The sequence below is a fragment of the Gossypium hirsutum genome, chromosome D02 (assembly GCF_007990345.1).
Source record: "Gossypium hirsutum isolate 1008001.06 chromosome D02, Gossypium_hirsutum_v2.1, whole genome shotgun sequence".
NCBI classification, from domain to species: Eukaryota; Viridiplantae; Streptophyta; class Magnoliopsida; order Malvales; family Malvaceae; genus Gossypium; species Gossypium hirsutum.
Genome location: NC_053438.1, coordinates 360,423 through 384,748, shown reverse-complemented (window position 1 = coordinate 384,748; position 24,326 = coordinate 360,423). Strand labels below are relative to the sequence as shown.

The following is a 24,326-nucleotide window of genomic DNA, read 5'->3' as shown; positions in this document are numbered from 1 at the left end:
TGGAGGATAAGGAAGAAGAGATTTTGCAGGCTCAAAAGGAATCTGATTCTGCGACGGTGGTATTTGAGTTTTGCCTAGTAGGATGCTTTCTTACGGCTAGTGTAATTCACTTCTCAGCGATGAGGAGCACGATGACGAATCTATGGCATCCTGTTAGCGGGGTCCAAATCTCGGATCTGGAGTTGAAGAGGTTTTTGTTTTGATTTTTTCACAAAATGGATATGGATCAGGTACTACATTGGGCTCTATGGGCTTTTAATAATCATCTTTTGATGATTCATCGTCTGGAAGATGGTGATGATTCGATGAATGTACCACTAATTTATGCGATTTTTTGGGTACAAGGGCACGATATTCCACCAGGGTTTTTTTACTAAATATTTAGCAAAGCAAATAGGTAATTTTATGTTTAACAAAAAAACATAAAAACTTCGGTTAATTCGGTTAACCGATCGAATTAACCGAAATATTTTGGTTAGGTCAATTGTTTTAAAAAAAATTTCGATTCAATCAACAGTTAAAGATTTAAAAAAATCGATTAATTCAATTAAAAATAGTTAAATTTGATTAAGCACTCCTAAAAGAAAACCTCCATGTCCAACTTTGTCCTGCTACAAAGATTTTCATCCTACACTCTTTGTCTGTGTATGCAATAAAAGATCTCCAATTTAGCAACCACAATACATTGCAACACGTGTCTCAGTTTTCCTTTCTGTAATAAATTTCATGTAGATATACACATATTAGCTTCATCATCATGGATCACACGACACTACAAATAAAATGTACGACATTCCCCATGTTTTTGTGTGGTTTTTAGACATTCAATATTTCAACTTTAGTTTTCAAACAGGACGTCCCCTGTTTGTGTGTTTCTTTCATGTTTTGCATGGTTAGAATATGAATTTAACGCTTACTCTTTGTTTGAGTTACATCTACTTCGGTAAACGTATCATTAAAGCTTTTATATTAGAAATTAAATTGTAATTTTTCCTCTTTATTCAAAAAATAAATAAACTAGACCTTATATAGTAGATCAAAGAATAAGCTAGTCTTTTCTGTTAAAAAGTTCATCCATTTTTACTGTTAAAAACTAATATGGCTGACGGAATAATGTTGCTTACACATGGAATGTCATGTGTGCCCATTCTGACTTACAATTACCAGTTTTTAACAATAGATATGGATGGAATTTTTAGCATAATGACCATTTTGTTCTTTGATCCAATGTATGGGGACTAATTTATCTATTTTCCGAGTAAAGGGAGCAAAATGTAATATGACTCCTAATACAATGGCCTCCATAGGATTTTTACTTACATATATATTAGTAGAACTCCTTCAACCTCACTTTAAAAATAATTTCTTCTGCCAATTTATGTTGTTGGATATGTAAATTTGGATCTAAAATAATTGAAAACTAATATTCTCAGTGATTTGATATAGCATGACTCGAATGCCACTTGTTAGAATTGTAAAAATCTGATATAAAACTTAATAAAACATGATCTTTCCTGTCAAGATCATCATAAACAAAAACTAGATGCGATAGTGTACTTGGATCCATCGATATATTAAAATATTATGGTTTTGATTTTACAAATTAATACATAGGTATTTTAGAGAACACGACTATCTTTTTTTCTAAAGATAGGATGTAAAAAGAAAAGAAAAAAAAGACCATAACCCTAATATTTTGTAGATTAACATTAATTTCTATTAGCCCATAATCGATTAGTTTCTAAAATATCTATATATATATATGACCCATACTTTATTTGGTAATTGAAATTCAATAAACTTTATTCAGATTAGAGTACGTTTAATTTAGCCGAACCTTTTATAATAGTTAATAATAATATGTAATTATTCTTATTATATATATGACATTCATATTATCCAATATTAATCTCTCTGGTTGACAGTTAATAGAATAATTTGATTTACACGATGTGATGCGTATGTTTTTAGCCTTATTTAGACAAAGGAAAATAAACAACAAAATGGATGCATGTACTTGAAAGGTTCCTCTATTACAGGGACGATTAAAATAATCCCTCTACTATTAAATGGATAAATTTAGTTATTGTATTATTAAAAAGAATCAACTAAGGCTAAATTGAAATAGAGTTACCATTTAACAAAGCTAATATTTTTAAAATTTTTATGGTTCTATAAATAAAATATTTTGTTTGGAATTGAACTGCAATTAAAAACGATGATTTCAAGACATTTTTTATACAATAAAAATTAACTTTGTTACAACTTAGACTTATTTAATTCTTTTTTATCATGCTGTTGAAGGAGGATCGACTCCTCCCGGAGAAGTCTTCGAAATGTTGTCCTAGGTAATACCGACCCGATCTCTCAACAACAGAAGATATTGTCCCTCGGGGGATCATATACCCCAACAATTAACATATATGGTATGGGTTAAGGGTTCGAATCCCACCAAGGGTAAGACGCTCACATCGGCTCTCCGTAGGTGATCGAACGTTCACGTACAGTTGAGGCGCTTCCCTCCATGAACTGTACATGGCTCTTTGTAGAGGGACAAAACCCTCATTTGGGGGATAATACCTTTCATTGTTGAAGAACTAGGTTGGCGTCTCGGGGACGACACTTCGAAGACTACTCTAGGAGGAGTCGATCCCCCCTCAACAACACGATTGAAAAGAATTAAATAGTTCTAAATTGTAACAAAGTTAACATTTGTTGTATAAAAAATGTCTTGAAAATTATTTGTTTCAATCGCGGCAGTTCAATTCCAAACAAAATATTTCATTTATAAAACCATAAAACTTCAAAAATATTAATTTCGTTAAACAATAAATAATATTTTTAAAATAATAAATGTTAACTTTATTTTCAATTTAGCCTTTTATTGTTAAAGGGATCGACTCCTCTAAAAAAAATTTTCGAAGTGTCATCCTTAAAGACGCTAATCTAGTCCCTCAACAAATATAAGGACTAAATTTATTCATTTAATAATAAAGAAATTAATTTAATCCGATCCTTATAATACAAAAACCTGTCAGATATTTTTTTTGGAATGTTTTGAGAATTTGGTCTTCAGTTTTCAGTTATAACATCCACGCAAAAGTTTACAGATGGAAGGTGTAGAAGACCCAACCTAGCATAATCAATCACAAAAACAACAGCAAACTGAAACCGACAAATTATCGAACACTGGATAGGCAAAGACCCTATACCTAAAGTTGTCTTTCTACAAACATTTTCATCGTACACTCTTTGTCTGGTTATGCCACACGTCGTTTATAAAAGGTATCCAAATTTGCAAACACAATACAATGCTAATAATTTCATGTATATATTTACATATTACAATCATAATCAAAGAATGGATCACACAACACTACAAACAAAATATACTATTTGGGTTTTTTCAATTTTTTTTTGTGGTTCACATATTCATATTTCAACTTTCAAGCTTACCGTTTTAAAAATAATTTACTACATTTTATTCATTCCGATCACTGAACTCGAATGTGTGATAATACATTGTCAAAATAATTTAAACTAATTCTAATCGTTTATTGAATAAATAAATTTATAAAAAAAAATAAAAAGGTTCAACATCGAATCTTATACACGTATACTCCTCAATTAAAATTTTCCCAAAAGGTCCAATTTAAGAAATTCGACCCTGAATCAAGTTTTTTGACACCGACGAAAATCAGATCGTTGCAAAACGATTGTGTATGTGTGTTCTTTGGATGTCTAGTCTTTGGTGTTTTCAGTTTTGCACTATTAAAACATGAATTTGTTGATACAAGGAAGGGATTGTAACAATTTATTCAATAGAGAGGGCACGAAAGTAGGAGGGATGTCTTGGTCCCTTTTCCTTGTGTCAATAAGCTTTTAAAGTAACTGTTTCTAACGGTTCTCAAGAAGTCCTGTGTCATTTATATATTGGTTTTGGACTCCTTAAAATGTAGTCAGTTAATTGATGTCTTATTATTGTAGGTGTGGACTATCATGTGTGGGGAATGAATATGTGTGACGTGTGGACGACAGACATCCTGTCCATGTTAGGTGTGTGTGTGGTCCCAATGATTTGCATATGTGGGTTCTCGAGCTCACAAGTGTTTCAACTCGTAATATGACCATTCTTAATCAAAGGCATTGACCTATAAGGTCACATAGGCACAAGGCAGGCTCACGAGATTGCATCTCAACCAAATATTTATTGTTGTGTAAAATATCTATGTCAGCACTTTAACGGAATAGTCAACAGTGTAAACAATTTAGATTATGTAATAACATTATAAACATAAAAAAGGGTCAAAGGTTGGAGAAGAGAGCTAATGAAAGCTTAGTGAATATATTCATAATTTCTCTAATCGAATTGATGTCTGATTGACTTGTGACACCAACTCAATAAAAAACTTAAATAATAGTATAAGTATATAGGTTATACAAACATTAAAGAATTATAAAAGTTAATAATCTGAACTTAAAACCTGGATCCGAAACCCTAGTGGTCCAACTAAAAAAACTCAGGACTCAAACTCTAATGATCCGTATTTAAAACATCTGAAACCAAAAGATGTCGTGAACACAAAACATTAGCAAAACCAAATATATTTATATTGGGATCGAAATTTAATTGTAAATTTTAGTGATACATTTTTTATACAAAGGCCTAAAGTTACTTATAATCTCTTCTCAACCTTTAAATAGGAGGATAAATGCATTTCAAAGAACTTGACCTCACATCCTCCTATACTGACAACAATGTCCATGGCAATCGAACCTTATATATATTTTACAATTATGTATTTTTATAGCTAAATCTTTACAAAATTGAATAGCCTAGATGAAATTTTACCAATTTAGGAGAGCTGAGACCCTGACTTAAAAATCTCAAACTTGAACTTCAACTCAAATTTGGTCCAAACCAAAAATTACTCTGAACCAAAAAAAAATTAAAATTCAAACCGACCTAACCTAAATTAACTTGACTCAAAACTAGTTAAATGTAAAAGTACCATGGAGGCCATTGTACTAAGAGTCAAATTAATCTCTATATGTTAGATCAAAGAGTACATTAATTATTTTATTAAAAATTCCATCAATTTTTATTGTTGAAATCTGGTCTCTATACATCAACATGAGGTATATGTGACATATCATAATTAGTTAGTTAGTTATTTTGTCAGTAACGCCATTCTCTAACCGTAGAAATAAATAAAATTTTAACAGAAAAGACCAATACATTTTTTTATCTAACACAATATATAAAGATTAATTTATTCGTTTTTAAATAAAAAAGACAAAATACAATTCGATTCTATTCCAATTAAAATATGTACAGTTGAAGGACAAAAGGGACTTGACATGTAAAAGGAAAGATATAATAATTTGTAATGAAATAAGAAAATCATACACCAAACATTCCTTGGACGACAATATTTGAACATTGAACGACGGGCAGATTGCCAGATACCAAAAAACCAACAACACTCAATGTGGGACCCACCAGTACTCAAATCCCCGTTGCGTGTCATGATCCTAATGAATTAGTGACACGTGCACGATAACCACTGGCCGTTGATGCATCTCTCCGAAACATGATTAATGACAGCTCCTCTAGTTGTAACTCGCAAACGAGTTTTTCCCGAGGAAGGTAACACCTGAGTTCTGTGTACCCAGGGAAATGCAACGCGTCGTTCAATGGTTGGTGCTTGTTGATTCCTACAGTTGTCACACCGAATCTTCACATGGCTGCTAAAAAAAGAATTAAATTAACAAATTTAAAATTTAATAACTTTTCCAATATTAAAGAAAAATATAATAGGGTAAATTGCAACCAAGACCACAAAATCATTAGTAAGATTACTTTTTGGTTACTCAACTTTAAAAATAATAAAATCGTCACTAAATTATTTGAAAGTTTTTAGTGGGTTGCTAAAATCGTTATATGCCATTCTCTGTTCGTGCTAAAATCGAATGCTCTCCTTCATCTTCTCTTCTGTAGTTTAATTTTTTTTTGAAACAACTTTAAATGTCACGATTTGCGAACTAAAATCCAAATAACTTTCTTCTCCTATATTCGACACTAGTCATCAAATCGACTAGGATCTAAGGTATATTCTTATACTCGTCGATGGGTACTAATTCACCATACTAATAATTGAATTGTGGCTTGGAGCTTATTAGCCAAACTTTTATAAAAAAACTTAACAACTCAGTGATTTTAAAAAAAACTTTCAAATAGTTTAGTGACTTAAACGAAAATTTTTAAATAATTTAATGACCATTTTGTAATTTTTTAAAGTTGAGTGACCAAAATATAAAGTTAATAATAGTTTAGTGATCTTGGGTGTAATTTACCAAAAAAACTTAATTTCGATTAGTTCAGTTATCAAAATATACCATATTAATAATTTACTGATTTTCAAGTAATTACACTAAAAACATACCCAACATATATTAAAATAAATCCCAACAAAATTCACATATAATCAAATTTAATTGAGTAGATATTGATTAGGGTTAGAGAAAGGGTTAAGGGTAGATTGAAGTTGACGAATAAAAAAATCTTCCATAATAAAATATTCATGTTTGGTAGACTTCCCTTTTTTTTAATTATAAAAACCCATCACATTACCTCATAGACCTTTCAAAAAAAAGTTCATTTGTTCACATTTTCATTTTCTCACGCCTCTGTTTGTTTCCTAGGAAAATAAAGTGAAGAAAGAAAACATTCTAAACCCATTTAAAGGTACAATTTTCAGCCTTGAGTTTATAGTTTTTTCATTACTTTGGGGTATCATAATTTTGTGTCAGATCTTTAAATTTTGTTCCTTTTTTTTATTTTTTTTGGAAAATTGAGACTTTGTGAAGATTAGAAACTAGAGGTTGTAGTTTCATGGTTGCTAACTAGTTATGCCACTTTGGGATTAAATAAACTTTGATCCACTCAATTAATAATATTGAAAACAAAGGGTTCAATTTTATGTTAAATAAAAATTTCCCCTTTGCTACAATTCAATGAGAAAGATAAAGATTCATTTTTTTCCCTTTAGATTTTTCAAAGATTATACCTTTAATTGTGTGTTTCATATGCAATTTGATCTTTAATTAAGCACCAATCTTTTAGATTTTGTTTGAAACCCTTTCTTCTTCTTTTTTCAGGTGAAAAATCCCATCTTTTTTAGGCCAAATCCGAAACCCGGGTCTGGTCCGGTCTGGTCTAAACCGGTTAGTGGTTCACAAGGGAAACCAGGGAATGCTGAAAGATGAGGTTCAAAGTTGAGCACCATTTGTTTGAGATTAATGAAGATATTGCTTCATTTGAACTGCCCTTATTATCTATATCTAATGAAAGTCAACATTTAACTTTGTATAGTCAACTGTGTTTCAATGGTATTTTGACTAGAAATTTAAGGGAACATGTTATGTCAAAGCATGATGTTTGTGAAGATGGTTGAACTTTTCCTGGTTTTCAGGTTGGTTTTTGGTTAGTCGGTAACCTAGGTGAGATATATAGTACTAGTTAAGGTATAGACTGGTGTTGTTTTGGACTATATTCGGCATGGAACCGAAAGGGGTTGTGTTGATGGGAAGGTATGAAATAGGGAGGTTATTAGGGCAAGGAACCTTTGCTAAGGTTCACCGTGCTAGGAATCTCGAAACTGGTATGAACGTGGCTATTAAGATTGTTGACAAAGAGAAGGTATTGAAAGTTGGGATGATTGATCAGATTAAACGAGAAATCTCGGTTATGAGATTGGTTAGACACCCGAATGTCATCGAGCTTTACGAGGTGATGGCTACTAAGACGAAGATTTATTTCGTTATGGAATATGCGAAAGGTGGTGAATTGTTCAATAAGGTAGTGAAAGGGAAATTGAAAGAGGATGCTGCAAGAAAGTACTTTCAACAGTTAATCAGTGCTGTTGATTTTTGTCATAGCCGAGGCGTGTGTCATCGAGATCTTAAACCGGAAAACTTGTTGTTGGACGAGAATTGTAACCTCAAGGTTACAGATTTCGGGTTGAGTGCTCTTGCTGAATCGAAACAGCAAGATGGGTTGCTCCACACGACGTGCGGGACACCTGCTTATGTTGCACCCGAAGTGATCAACAGACGAGGCTACGATGGGTGCAAAGCTGATATCTGGTCTTGTGGGGTAATCTTATATGTCTTACTGGCTGGTTATCTACCGTTCCAGGATTCAAATCTAATGGAGATGTATCGTAAGATCGGGAAAGGTGAGTTCAAGTTCCCGAACTGGTTTGCTCCCGATGTACGCAGGTTGGTATCGAAAATCTTGGATCCGAATCCAAAAACAAGGATCTCCATGGAAAAAATAATGGAGAATCCATGGTTCCGTAAGGGGCTAGACCCGAAACCTGAACTTGTCGATCCTGAAGTCAAAGAACCGGCTATTGGACTCCAAACTGGAACTCCTTGCAACTTGAATGCTTTTGATATAATCTCTTTGTCTGCAGGCTTCGATTTATCCGGTTTATTCAGGGAACAAGAACAAAAGAAAGAGGTCCGATTCACGTCCAACAAAACAGCTTCGACCATCATTTCGAAACTGGAAGATGTTGCTAAGCGTTTACAGCTGAAAATAAAGAAGAAAGGAGGAGGGTTGATGAAAATGGAAGGGTGTCAAGAAGGACGGAAAGGTGTATTGGGGATCGATGCCGAAATATTCGAAATCACACCGTTTTTCCATCTGGTTGAGGTAAAGAAGAGCAATGGGGATACATTGGAGTATCAAAAGGTAATGCAACAAGATATAAGACCGGCTTTGAGTGACATCGTTTGGGCTTGGCAAGGCGAGCCGCTGCCGCAACAACTGCCGCCACCACCACCTACGGAGGAGCAACATCACGAGTCGCAACCATTTCATGTAGTTTCAACTCAGAGTTCATAATGATCATCACCATGTTAAGTCACTTTAAACTATCTTCTTCCTTAATAAGCTATATATACATATGCATGTATGCATTGTTCGTGTAATAAAACTAGACTTGTGAGTTGTGTTTGGATTGGTTCTTGTTAGGTTTGTACAAGTACTAAAATTAAATCACATCTTTGGTTTGAGTTTGAATTGAGTTAATTTTAAATCTGTTTCCAATTTAGTTCATTTTGAGATCGAATCGTTATGAGTTTAGATTATTTGGATTTGATATTCGATTTCTTGTGTTGAGACTTTATAAGGTCAATATCATTTCGGGTTTAAGTAGTTTCAAAAGATTAAGATAATTTTAAATTCAGAATATTTCGAGTTTGAATCATTTGGAGCTTGAAATAGATGAGCTTGAACTAATTGTTGCACACTACACATTTGAGTTCAGTCTTTACGATGAGTACCACAACACATTCAATATATATATATATGATACTAGTTCGAGTTTGAACCGAGTTTCAAGCGAATTAAACCTAAACATGGAATAATATGCCAAGGCATAAAAATAAGGATTTCAAAATTGGACTATTGGTTAAATCGGTTAGGTCTCTGGTTTGTCAATCCAATCAATGCATCCAGTTCGATTAAATAAATCATTAAAAATATTTGAAAAAAAAAGTTCAACTAATTTTTTTACTTGGTTCAACCAATTCATAATGATTCTTAAGTCAATCAGTCTAATAACTTTCTTCAAATTAATACCCCGATCCAACCGGTTCGACACGGTTCAAATATCATTACATGAAAATACACAAATTTGTCAGCCAAGGGATGACAAAATATTAAATTTGTGAATAATATATAACAAATCATTCAAAGCATATTTCATATCAAAACGTATAATAAAGACGAATTAATAATTTTTTTTTTTAAAAATTCAAAAATAAGTAAAATACCATTAAATAAAAATTAACTCTTTTTATGGTTATGGTCACCTTTAACCTTAACGAAGGTAAAAAAAATCACAATTGATTGTAGTGTGGTAGTGGGTTGGAACAAAAATTACAATTCACCGCGATACCAATGAATAAAAAGCCATTATTCTAAATCGGTGACACAATTGAAACTGATTTCTAAGCACAAAATACATGTCGATATAACCAATATTTAACCCCCATTACAAGGTTGGAACATAGCATACAAGGAAATAACTCAATAACATATTTCTCAAAAAATAATCAAATAATCCAATTTAAGTATAAAAAAGAATAGCACTTAGATATTTCAAAATTATACAATGTTAGCATTCTCAACTCATTTTTCATAAAACATGCACAAAAATATTGTATATCACATATATAACAAAACATTGAAGGTTGATTTTGGGGAATTAAACGTTAAAGGAATGTCGAGTTATTTACCTGATCTATTCAATCGACACTTGAATAACAATTTTCGCAAATCTTCAAGTTGTCAAAAATTTTAGAAACCGAACTTGAAAATCAAAATTCGATCAATAAATTAGAAGCTTACAAAGTTACGTATTTTCATGATAATCTTAAAACATTTCAGTTATGTGATAAGCCCCTAGCAAATTAAGACATAATTATACATTTTAATAAAACTATATTTTACCTCAAAAATAAGTAAATCAAATTTAATAAAATACATACATTTTATAAGAAAACTTAATAAATCAATAAAAATCAGTTTAGTATGGTTTTCAACCAAATAATATGTATTTGGATTGAAAATATTTATAAAAAAAATTAAAAATCGAAATTCTGAAATTCTAAACTTCATGATCATTTGGCTTACTTGAAGCCATTCAAACTCAAAATTTACTTGGCATTTCAATAAAAAAAATACGAATTTAAAGAACAAATATAATACTAAAACTTAAAAACTTGTTTCGTCAAAATCAGTAACCAAAAAATTAAGTTTCGAAAACCAAAACATAAAAAATCATCACAATCTGCTTAGATTTTTTCAGTTAACAGTTTTGACTAGCTTACTTTGGGGTCTCATATCTTTTAACACGTAACTCATATTACCGAGATAGAAATACCAAATGAAAGTAAAAACTTCATACTAAGAAAAACATCTAAATTTCAAAACAAATGAAAACCAAAATATAAATTTTTAGTATGTCAAAATTGACTACTCGAAACTGTCAAAACCCCATACGACTAAAACTTCAAAATTACTATTTTTGGTCCACCGTCTTATCAACGACAAAAACCCTGACATTATGTAAGGCTTGTCAACTTGTCATCATCTAGATTATAAGGGCTTGACGACTTGGTGTATGGCTTAAAAGATGTATATTAGTATAAACGTCATCAAGACCACATGATTCATCTCACGAGTACAAAAAAGACACTTATCTAGAAATATGTATATATAGAGTAAAAGAGAACTCACTTTTGATCCCTTAAAACTTGACATTTCTCGATGCAAACCTTCCATCACTCACCAAATCCCATATCCCTTTTTATCCTTCTTTTGTCCGACTCAAACAACATCAACAAGGGACATATTTAGACAAAATATACAAGTGAAGATCTTAACCTCAAAAAATGGGGGTTTAACATAACCCCCCCCCACCCCCAAGAGCAGCTGAATGATTGTGTGCTAGTGCATATAGGGTCCTAAGCCATAGTTTTTTGAACAATGGTGATGGCAGTCCTAAATGGATGGGATTGTCAAATGTTTCAAAAGGTTAAAATTTAACATTAAACATTACTTTATCCCAAAATATATTAATCTATAATATATTATCTTAAATTCTTTTAGGGTATACAAATATAAATACAGCACGATCATAATTAGAACCAAATCAATATAAAATATAGGTTAAAACCCGAAATGATTCAAATTAAAATCTATGCATGACAATAGCACATGACAAGGCTAGAGATTCAAATATAATAATTATACATGGTGAGACTTAAACTTGAGTATTAAAAGACTCAGAACCTCGATTGTTGCCAACAACATTAAAGACTCATTGACAACTTAAGATCTTTTAACTTTTAATTTCATGCACTAAGTTTGATGCTTTGATAATCTTAAATATATGGAATATTGTAAAATTAAATATATGGAATATCGTAAATTTTTGGGTAAACTCTAAAAATGGTTAATTAATTTAATATCTAAAAATTATTATTCCATAAATCTATAATTTGGGTTTTAATATTTATATTTGTAATTTCTTTTAATTTTAAATTATGATTTTTTTAATAAAAAAATTAAGAGGAATCTCTGAAGAAACATGAAAATGAGCAGTGCAAAGCCATTGTTCTTTTTCTTTTCATTTCAATACTAAACTCCAAACAACTTTTATTAATGGAGTTTTCACTTCAAATATGCAATCAATGATTATAAAATTTGGACAGTTTACTAAAAAAAAATCTTACTCCAGTTGTCTAATAAATTTCGAATTGATTTATATATGGTTCTTATCATATCTGCTCTTTTTGATACAATACTTAGAACTACTTATAGCTCATTCTCAAACCTTAAATAGGAAGATGATGCACTTCAACGCACTCAAACTCACACTCTCCTGCACTGGTAACAATACCTATATTAATCAAGTTAAAACTCAATTGCCTAAAATTTAAAGATTGAGAGTCAAAATCATCTAAATAAAAAAGAACTAAAACTAAGTAAACATTAGGACTAATTTTAGTATTATTCCTAACAATAATAATAAGGGTAAAAGAACCTAACAAAAATGTTGCAATTTCATGTGACCCATGCCATAGTAAAAATGGTCTATCAAATATCATAATCTTTAAAAAGTATCTTTTAGAACTCCAATCATTGCACGCTTTGGTTTGACATACAATGCATTGTATTTATCTTCAATCCTATTACATTTTATTAGTTTTAAGTAACGATTTGATGATCAATATAATAGATTAGTACCCATTGCTGAGTAGAAAATATATCAAAGATTTAAGTCAATCTAATAATCAGTGTTGGGAATTGAAGAAAAAAGTTATTTGGACTTTAGTTCATAAATTTGTGACATTTAAAACTGTTCCATGATTTTAATTGACGCAGGTAATGCAAATAGAAAAAGCCATACAACAATAATTTTAACTGTCCAGTGACTTAAATGAAAACTTTCAAATAGTTCAATGATCATTTTGTATCTTTTTAAAGTTGAGTAACCAAAACTTAAGTTTACTAATAATTTAATGACCTTGGGTATAGCTCACCTCATGATTTATACTCTTTTTGGTATCATACTTAGAACTACTCATAACCCTACCCGCAACCCTTAAACAAAAGGATAAACACACTTAAACTCACGTCTCGTTGCATTGATAATAATATTGATGTAAATCTATTACACCATTTTTAACATTTAAACATCATGCAAGTATTTCAATTAAGTTGTTAAATGTACTACTTAAAGAAAAGAAGAGGGAAAAAGAATACATAAAACATGGTTATATATAGCCTATTGAGCCTTGTCCTTGAACTAGGACATTTTATTAAAATGGTCAAAATATGTTATCCATCCCTATATTTTGATAAAATTTTAATTTTAATCTTTACTTAAAAACTTAAAATTGAGATTCTCTTTTTTCACTTTAAAAAGATATCCTACTTAAGCTTGAGGCATCTCATCATCGTCCCCTTGAGAAGTAGTAGAATTATTGAAATTTACATTAGTTCTTCGATTCACCAAATTGTTTTGGGCCAATCCCAAATATTCAAAACAATATAAGTCCCAATGCCTCCAATTAGACCATATGCAATGGAATATGTCAATGGCATCAAAATCATTGTCACAAATGCAGGGATGGCCTGCCTCATGTCCTCCCACTCCACCTCCACCGCCGATCTCATCATCAACACCCCAACCAGTATCAACGGCGGCCCAACGGCCCATGCCGGGATCGATGCCAACAACGGTGTAAAGAAGAATGCCAAAAGGAAATACCCCGCAACCGTAAGGCAGTTAGGCCAGTTCGTCCCCCTTCTCGAATCCCTGTTGAAGATTCGATGAATGTGGTCACCGGTGATGTCCCGAGGAGCGATCCCACCATGATGGACGCCGCGTCTGACATGAAAGCAAAGTACTGGCCCTCGAAATCGCCGGTTTCGTCAACGAAACCGGCGAATCGAGCCATGGAGTATAATGTAGCCGTGGTATCTAATATGTCCACATATAGAAACGTTATCAATGCTTCCCAAAAATATCCTTTATTCATACCCTTGAAATTCAATGCCCCCGCCGTAGTTTTTATACCGTGAACGTCGACGATGTTTCTGAAATACCGATATGCCGAGTTTCCGGCATCGGTGTTGGGGAAAGCCGTGACGGAAGTGTTCCGAAACCACGAAACAACCGTGACGAAAACGATACCATATATCATTGCACCTTTGATGTTTTTCACTAAACAAATGGCAATGATACAAAAACCAACAACGCCAAGCCAAAACGTTGGGCTTTCCATACGGTGGTTCATACAAAATACGTCACTCGACACGGTTCCGCCATCGACAAAGCTTAAACTACCGTTCGCCGCAGTAACAACCGGAGCTAAACCTTTCCTTGAAGATCTAGGACAAGCTGCTAGTGTAACCAACGTTGAAGGACTAAAACCAACGAGACCAATGCCTTGGTTACTTTGTAAACCGATGAAAGCGAGGAACAGCCCGATACCGGTCGACGAAGAGATTCGTACCGGTTTCGGAACAAGTTTAGCAAGCTTTGCTCGTAAACCAATGGCGGAAACGAGGAAAAAAAGTAACCCTTCAATGAATATAGCTGTTAAAGCACTTTGGTAAGGTAAATTACCAGTACCATGATACCCCACAACTGTATAAGCAAAATAAGCATTAGTGCCCATCCCTGGAGCTAATGCTAAAGGAAGGTTAGCGAATATACCCATGATTAAACACCCAATAAAAGACGATATTACTGTGGCTACAATCAAGTCCTTACGGGTCCTTTCGAGGCAAGCTGCATAGCCTGGGTCAAGTGGTGGAAACTTGCAGGTTTCGCTCGGGTTGTGACAGTCGGTGACGCCGCATGAACCGCCTGAATCCGTTAATATGCTGGCGTTTACGGCTAAGATATATGCCATGGTAAGGAAAGTGGCGGTGCCGGCTCTTAACTCGGTGGTGAAACTGGTGTTTCTTTCGGTTAGTTTGAATCTTTTGCCTACTTTGGTGTTGGCTATGAAAGAATTTAAACGGGTTGGGATTGAATGGATTGTGGATCCTGGTGGAATATCCATTGAAACCCAGGATCCGAAATCTTTTGCTAAGATTTAGCTTGAAGTAAGTGTGATTTGGTGAAGATGAAATGAATGGGAAAATGTAAGAAAACCGTGAGCTATGGATTTGGTTTCGGACATGGAAGAGATTTATGGGGGGTTTTGGGTTCGTTTAGGAATCGATTGAAAGGTGTCAATTAATCAACAGGTTGAATAACAAGATCAGTAAATTCGATTATCTCAATTGAATTGATTTAATCAATTTCTTTTTTAAATTTAATTGATTCCTACTAATTTCCGAATCAATCGGTTCAATCTCATCATCTCATTTGATTTAAATAATTTTATCTGAGGTGATAGCAGATTAGGTTGGATCAAATTAGAATTTTAAATTATCTTAAATATGCTCGATAGATAAAAATTAATCGAAATTTTATATTTATTTCTTTCTAAAATTTTTAGTTAAGTTTTCATACAGCTTTGAAAATTTTTAATAAACTCTTTAAATTTTAAAAGTTTTTAATTAAACCCATTAGAATTTTTTTTAAATCTCATTAAGCCTCTAAAATATTTGAAAATTTTAAAATTTTTAATTGGCCTCTAAAATTTAATGGCACATTCTACAAAAAAAATTGAGAAATCGAAAATCAATCTGAACCAAAGTGACAAGTCATGGTTACTTGAATCAAATCATGTTTTATTTTGTTGTTTAATTTAAAATTAGTTTAATTTTTACAATGACTTAAATATTTATATAAAAAAAATTTAAAGAAATAAGAATTATTAATTATTTTCTATTTATTCGAGAAATTAATTTCTTATAAAGATTTATAAAAAATTAAAATTTTATCAAATAATATTTAAAAGTTATAAAAACTTATTAAAATGGCTAAAAAAAATTTTTTAACAATTTCGTTATAGGTTCTGATAATGTCTATTCTTTTTGACACAATATCTTAGAACTACTCATACCCCTTCCCGATTCATAAATAGGAGAATAATGCACTTCAGCATACTCGAACCCACATCCTCTTACATTAATAACAATACCATGTCAATCGAGTTACGGTTCAATCTACCAAATTATTTTAGAATTTAATTTTAAAAAAGAAAAACGTAATGATAAGGAAACAGGGGCAGTATGAGAAAAAGGTGAAAGCATTGGCAAGGATATGGAGGCAGAAGCTTTGAATCATAGCATAAAAAGTGGGCCAAAGGCTGTCTTATATGTTTAAATATTTTTATATTATTATAATTTAAGAATTAGATGCACAAATTGTTGTGTATATTAATATTATAATATTTTTATAATTTTATATTTGTTTGAATTAATTATTTGAAAAGAATATATTTTTATTAATTTGACCTTTATTTTTTTTAGTTAAATTTGACGCTCAACTTTTTTCTTAAAAAAAAGTCATCTTTTTAAAAATAATCGAATTATTTTTTAATAGAAATACCCGTAAGACAGTCCAAGTATACTTCATATTTTTTTTAAATTGTTGGCCTTCTCCGTTCGTACAGCGTGCACCAATCAAAAGCTCTTCTTCCCCTTCCCTTTTATAATTCAATTTTTTTTATGAAACAACTTTAAACGTCATGGATCTGCGAACCAAAATCTAAATAGTTTTCTTCTCTGATCTCTAACTCTAACTGATAGATCACTTGGATCTATGTCCCTTTACTTATCTATAGGTATTGACTGATCTTTTGTACCAATCGTCGAATCGTTGCTTGGAGCTTACTAGTTGGACTTAAAAAAAACAATTAATAGCCCAATGACTTAAATAAAAACTTTTGCATAATTCAGTGATATAAATGAAAACTTCCGAATAGTTGAATAACTATTTTGTAACTTTTTAGATCAGTTGAATGACCAAAACATCTAATAGTTTAGTGACCTCGGGTATAATTTATCTTTTTATATATTTATGTTGTGCTAATTTGTCTATATTGAATCGTAAGTTTTTTTAAAGTGATGATGAAAAAAATAGTATTATGTTAACATATAAATTTATTATTAATTTAATATGGTTGACTAGATTTTATCTATGTGACTAGATAGCAATGAGGGAAAAGTTAAAATATTCTTCAAGTCTCTGTACTCTTTGTGCATTTTAAATTTAATCCCTCTGCTACTTATATTTCTAGGAATTTGGTCCTTCTATTTTTCATATTCAAGAATGTAGATTCAATTGTTAAAATTGTTAAAATTATTCTATTAAATTTGATGATGTAATGAACTAAAATTAATAGAAGAATTTTGACAAGATTAACAATTGGACTTTTATTTTTAAATCTGAAAAATAGAATGACTAAATTCCAAAAAAATATAAATAGAACGAATAAATTTCAAATGTACGAATAGTACAAAAACTTCTAACAATTTTAACCTGAATATTCTTTTTCTATTAAAAATATTATGACATCTTTGATTGTTAACATTGTAAAGGATGATTTTGTGTATCAGAACCTCATGGCATCAAGGCATTTTGCACAGTTTATTGCACAGATTATTTCAAGGTGGATTAGATAAAGATAATATTTAGTGGGGTCACTAATAGAATTTTAGATTCTTGATTTAGTAATTATTTTAAAAATATTTATAACAGATTGAGTCTTAGCTCGATTAATATTGACATTGTTGTTAGTGCAAGAGGATGTGGGTTTGAATGATCTGAAGCGCATTATCCTCCTATTCAAGGGTTGGAGGAACTATGGGTATTTCTAAGCATTATATCAAAAAGAGCAGATAAGATAAGAACTTATAACGAGATTAATGTTAAAAAAATATTTACAATAAAGAAAAATAAAAATTCTCACAAAGAGTAAAGGGACTAACTTTTCGGGTAATTTACTAATAAAAGCTGTTTTTTTTTCAAAATTTACCGAAATGGACCGATTTTTTTATTATTTACTGGAATGGGTCATTTTCCGCGAAATCGCATCCACGTCAGCGCGATGTCAGGGTACGTGTCAGGACATCGCGTCCACGTAACACGTCAGCGCGATTTGCTTACGTGGAAACAAATCGCGCCTACGAGGACGCGATTTGCTGACGTGGATGAACAGTTTATGTTTTTAAGCTTGGAAAACTTTGAAAGGCCATAACTTTTCGCTCGCTTGTCCGATTGAGACAATTTTTTTTTATTTCGATTAACTTTTCGAGATCTACGCACTGAGAAACCGCCGAAGGTTGTTTGCCGCAGTTTTCATCGAAAAATATCCCTTTTGCCCCTAAATTTTAAATTTTTCGGTTTAAAATTGAATTTTGAAACATTCAAATCATTATTTTCCTTATTTATTTGAAGTAAACACCGGATCTTTTTTTACAAAATTGTCTTATATCCTGTTATAGGTATAAGTCAGCTCATTCCACTTTTGAAAATTTCCCTAAAATTTTCTATTTTATTCAATTTAGTCCCTAAAACCTAAATAGTCATATTTTCAAATCTAAGCTTCGTTTTTCAATTCAATTTCATCCTTCCATAACATTCAAATATTCTTAAATACAAAAATTTCATGCTAATTTTGAAATAATTACACTTTAGTCCCTATACTCGTAACTAACAAATTATACTTTACAAATTAGTCTCTATTCATCTCTAAGAAGTTTTTCAGCGCGTAGATCTCGAAAATTTATTCAAAATAAAAAAAAATCGTCTCAATCGAACAACCGAGCCGAAAGTTATGGCCTTTCAAAGTTTTTCAAGCTAAAAAACATAAACTGTTCATGCCACGTCAGCAAGTCGCGCTGACGTGGACGTGATTTCCTGGCGCGTACCCTGACATCGCGCTGACGTGGACGCGATTTCGCGGAAAATGAACCATTTCGATAAATAATTAAATAGTTGGCCCATTTCGATAAATTTTGAAAAAAAAAGAGCTTTTATTGGTAAATTACCCTAACTTTTCAATGTTGATAAAATAAATCTCCTTTCATTTTTTTTACTTAAACAAAAATTATGCAAATAAATAAAAGGTTCTCCCTTTTTCTCAAATTTCACTTTCATTTTCCTCCCCTTATTCCAATCCAAAAATAATGTTAATTTTTTAAAAAAAATCACTTTATTTATTTCATTTAAACCCAAAATTCCTCTTGCGAAAATGTTCATATAATTCTCAAATAAAATTTTAAAATAATTAAAGAAATAAAAGTATTTCATTTCTTCATCTGATAAAAAGAATCTCCTAAGCCAGTTATGAACCCTACATAGTACATATTGGCCAAAAATGAAGTAATAATATAAAAACCCGGTTTTTAAAAAAAATTAGCTTTGCTCCCATTTCCCGCGGCGACTAGTACGGCGGCGCTGACAGCCCTTCATTTCCTGTTGGGTTCTTTCAGAATTACCCCATCAAATCCGTCCATCAAAGTTCACTTTCAGAATTATATACCAAATCGGAAAGTCTGGGTTTCAATTTTTCATTCCAGATTTCATCACTTGACCCGGCGGTGAGTTCCCGGCGACCGGCTTCAACCACCACGAGCTCCTCCGTCAACTGGTTAATATCAATAGCAATAACCAAATTATTCCCCAGGTGTTCTAGCCGTATCCCACTTTCTCTCATACTTATAACCTCCACATTCTCCATTTTCGCCACCTCTTCTTTAATTCTCTCTATAATCCTCCACGGCTTCTCCGCCGATACAAACCGTTCCCGTTGAACGGAAAATTCATTATCATTAAATAAACCGGAAAGATCAAAACCGGTCGAAAAAGAAATTAAATCAAAAGCATTGAATCGAACATTGCTTTGAGTTTCTTCTTTTAAATCAAAATCAACCGGCTGAACTTTAACTTCTTTATACCCGTTTTTAAACCATGGGTCATTGATGATTTCATCAATGGTGATTCTTGTTTCCGGGTTTGTATCTAAAAGGCGGGAAATCAATCGCCGGAGCTCCGGTGATGTCCATTTCGGGAATTTATATTCACCTCTGTAAATGTTACGATACATTACCGTCATATTTGCATCATTAAAAGGAAGATAACCAGCATGAAGAACGTACAAAACGATGCCGCATGACCAAATATCAGCTTTAGCACCGTCGTATCCTTTTTTAGATAAAATCTCCGGCGCTACGTAAGCTGGGGTACCGCAAAACGTATGGAGGAGACCGTCTTGTCGGACTTGTTCCGTCATGGTGCTGAGTCCGAAATCGGTCACTTTTAAATTCCAATTCTCGTCGAATAAGAGGTTCTCCGGTTTCAAATCACGGTGGAAAACGCCTCTAGAGTGGCAAAATCCGACGGCGGAGATTAATTGTTGGAAATACCAACGGCAGAGTTCTTCACTGAACCGGCCTTTATTTATCCTTGTTAAAAACTCGCCGCCTTTAGCGTATTCCATTACGAAGTAAACCTTGCTCTTCGTTGCTAAAACTTCGATGAGTTTCACGATGTTGGGATGGTTCAGCCGGCGCATGATAGCAATCTCTCTTTTAACTTGCGCCATCATCTTACCACGGAGGACTTTCTTTTTACTCACCGCCTTGATCGCCACCGTCTCCCCCGTCTGCATGTTACGCGCTTGGTAAACCTTAGCGAACGCGCCGTACCCCAACAATTTCCCGACCTCGTACTTCCCTAACAACGCCATCTCCGATGAAATCTCCGACAAGTCGTTGCTAGTGCTAGAACGGTCTCCGGTCTCCGCCATTGTTGTCTGAACCCTGAAAAACTGTTGAGTATTGAGTTCACAAAACCGAGTTTAAAACTTTTAAACTCAGTACTCAACGTTTTTTTTTTCTGGAGGGGAAGAGATTTACGTGGTGTTTTTAAGGGGACCGGTTAAGGGCATCTTTGTCCTATTCTATCAGGTGAACACGTGGAATTTTCCAGAATTTTAATTTATTTTTATATTGAATAAACTGTTGGTATTCGCGTAAGTGAGCTATAGACAAATGGTAGCCATCCACGTGGCATAGTTGATTTCGTCGCAAAACATCGTTAGTAGTTTTGTTTTGTTATGTTTAACGGTTAACTATGTTTAACGGACAACTCAAATTTCTAAAAAATTATAAAATTTAAATAAATTTAGATTAAAAAAAAGAATAATGACCAATTTAATAAAAAATATAGACGTTAATGGTCAAATTTATCATTATATCTAATTTTATATTAATATTTATACTAATTTATATTTTAATATTTACATGGGAACGAAAAATAAATAATTATAAATTATGTTAAAAAATAATAATGAACAAGTGGACCTAACTTTGATAAATTCCAAACTCTGTTTTACGTAAACATAAAAATCTATGTACGAATCTGCAAATGTGATTGGTTAAATTTGATAATTTTAAAGGGTTAATATACAATTTTGTACTTAAATTTGTTTTCAATATTCAATTTGGTACTTGAGCTCTTTTTTTTCTCATTTTGATAGCTAAGTGTGGTTTCAATTTTCAATTTGGTATCTTGACCAAAAGGCGTCATGTGGTTTAATGAATATTTTTCACATGCTCTAGTAAAAAAAAACATAGAAACTTTACTTGGGACAAAAAAAATTAAGTATCAAATCAAACATTGAAACTAAACTTGGGGGATTAATTGGAACAAAAGAACTAGTGCATCAAATTGGAAAGAAAAAAAAAACAGGTACCAATTTGAATATTTATGTGGAAATAAGGTACCGAATTGGGATAAACAAAAATTAAGCACCAAATTGAATATTGAAGCCAAACTCAAGTGATTAATTGGGGAAAACAATTAAGTATCAAATTGAAAAAAATCATGTACCAATTTGAATTTCGAAGCCAAATTGAGGTATCAAATTGATCAACATTAAAGCCAAACTCGGGTGCTTAATTGAGTGGAATATTGAAACTAAACTCAGGTGCTGAATTGTAGGGGTGATATCAATTCAGTTGGGTCAGGTTTTTTATATTTTTTTGAACCATCCATCTTAATTTGGTTCGACTAGATTCAATTCTCGATTTTTTCATATTAATGTTCTGTTTTTTTTAGACTTATTTTGATAAAATGAGCTCTGTTGTATGGCTTTTTAATATTAATTGACAAAATTTCAAAATCTTTTCTTAAATATTTCCAAAAAAACAATAAGTTTTCAAGAACTTTTAAATTATTTTCACTGTTTTAAATATAAAATATTTATTTTTATATCATAGAAAAGTAAAATTAATTATATATTAAATAAAAAATAAAATTTAGTTCGGTTTCGGATAACCGCGATTTTTGAACTTGCATTCCATAAACCGTCTAAATACCTCAATTTGGGTTGGTTTTTTGCATTAAAATTATAATATTAATCTTTTTTAAATTGGCACAAAACAAACATTATGTGCCAAATAGTATATTAATCCTTTTAAATTATAATATAATTATATCATACATTCATATATATATATAACATTGTTTATTGATGGGTGTATCAAATATTTTCTATACGCATGTTCAGGGAGAAGTTTTGGAAGCCATTCGTTAAGAACTGACGAACCCCTTAACATATCCGGTACTAAGCTCAGGGTGTTTGTGCTTGGTTTTACTCTTGGGTTTTGTCTATTCAACTTCATCTAGAACTTCGAGGAAGGGGGAGGGGGTTCACCAAATGGTAGCGTCTTCATCTACCAAGGAATTTCACAATTTAATGGTAAGATTTAAACCCATGCCCTAGCATTTATTGGTAAGATAAGTAAAACCTGAAGACAAAACGGAGCACATACACATTGAGTTGAATAATTCTTGCACAATTTTCAACAACTTCCACGTCCTTCTCCATCGTTGAATGCAAGAAAAATGTGAAGTTAAACCTACACTTAGAAGACTGGTAATTGTTGAGATGCTGACATGAAACTATATATAACACTAGAATATTTGTGAATGGGTTTCAATATCTTTGGCTGAATGTAGAAGCAAATTAATTAATAAGAGAAGGAAGTTGAAGTGATGATTGTTTGAAGAGTAAGCAACTTAAAATGCTGCTATTACTAATTTAATCCCATATTATTAATCAAAAAAATTATTTCGATTAACTCGTAATTCAATTGGCATCATTATTAGCGCAAAAATTAAAAGAATGGAACTCGTGGAGAAACCAATCTACTTGAAGTCTTGATGACCTAATAAAATACTCTAGTAAAACTAGAGTTACGTACCAAGGTAAATAGTGTAAATTCTAAATGGATAATATTGCATAAAATTTAAATCTCTTAGGACTCTCAATTGTAGATAGGCTCTAACTTTGACCAGTGCAGGTGATTCTAGGAGAGCTGCTTTCAATTGTAGATAGATAAAACTTGAGAATAAAACCAAGCACATATACCTCGAGTTGAATACCAGATCAGTACAACTTGAGCTAATTTTCTTTAACGATATGGAATGTAGATTTATTTTCAAAACGAAAATTTATGAAGCAACATTAAATAAATAAATACCCCTAAATTTTTTTTTTCACTCACATCCTATTTTTTCAAATCTCTCAACGCAGGGAATGAGGAATGAATCAAGAGATGCTTTTGCTTGTATTAGAGAAAATTCTTGTAACAACCTGTTTTTCAGTGGTTTTCGGACCACAATTCAGATATATCAATCCGTAAATATTAATTATTTAATATTTACAATGTCATAAGTGTCGTATTAAAATTTGGTTAAGAAATTTCATTGTTTAGATAGTTAATTAATTAAAAGGACTAAAATGTAAAAGATGGAAAAATGCAAGTGAATGCGAAGAAGTTACCCAATTTCAATAAACGGTACACCATGGGATTGGATGATAATTTTAAAAAGTTCATAATCGAATGAACTATAGTGTAATTTACCCTTAAAAACATGCAATGGTGTATTTATTACCATCTTAAACCATTCAAAAGCCCAATGGATCAACTATCTTTATGCCATGCCCAAATCTTCCTATGGCTTACTTCTAGTCTTCCACACATGGATTTGTAATTCCCTCTTCTTCTTTTTAAATTTATGACTAATTCCATATAATATGTTAAAATTGAAGGCTAAATTTATTATTAAACCGATTTTTCATTTGTCACGTCATAATGAAAATAGACAAAAAAATCTTAACTAATTAGATGATCAATTTTAAAAAATTCATAATTGAATGATAAAAAATAATCCATAATTAAATGACTTATAATGTAATTTACCCTTAAAAAATTCAAGGGTGTTTTTAAAAAAAAATGAAAATCAATAATTGTGCAACAAAACCAA

The 24,326-nt window shown here is 31.9% G+C and overlaps 2 protein-coding genes and 1 pseudogene across 2 annotated transcripts; 1 reads left to right on the top strand and 2 right to left on the bottom strand.

Annotated features, from left to right (window-relative positions):
• Positions 1-6,540: 6,540 nt before the first annotated feature.
• On the top strand, positions 6,541-9,091 carry LOC107903572 (CBL-interacting protein kinase 2). Its single transcript, XM_016829665.2, has 2 exons — positions 6,541-6,748; positions 7,162-9,091. The coding sequence occupies exon 2, from the start codon at positions 7,562-7,564 to the stop codon at positions 8,912-8,914; it is 1,353 nt and encodes a 450-aa protein (XP_016685154.1). The 5' UTR covers positions 6,541-6,748; positions 7,162-7,561; the 3' UTR covers positions 8,915-9,091.
• A 4,214-nt stretch (positions 9,092-13,305) lies between these two features.
• LOC107906153 (adenine/guanine permease AZG1-like) lies at positions 13,306-15,355 on the bottom strand (annotated as a pseudogene).
• Positions 15,356-19,228: 3,873 nt separating this feature from the next.
• Positions 19,229-20,898, bottom strand: LOC107903597 (CBL-interacting serine/threonine-protein kinase 14). The gene has a single exon (XM_016829696.2). The coding sequence runs from the start codon at positions 20,797-20,799 to the stop codon at positions 19,507-19,509; it is 1,293 nt and encodes a 430-aa protein (XP_016685185.2). The 5' UTR covers positions 20,800-20,898; the 3' UTR covers positions 19,229-19,506.
• Positions 20,899-24,326: the final 3,428 nt, after the last annotated feature.

Bases quoted from the DNA above. Each gene is read 5' to 3' on its own strand.
- LOC107903572 (XM_016829665.2), top strand. From the start codon at position 7,562: ATGGAACCGAAAGGGGTTGTGTTGATGGGAAGGTATGAAATAGGGAGG.
- LOC107903597 (XM_016829696.2), bottom strand. From the start codon at position 20,799: ATGGCGGAGACCGGAGACCGTTCTAGCACTAGCAACGACTTGTCGGAG.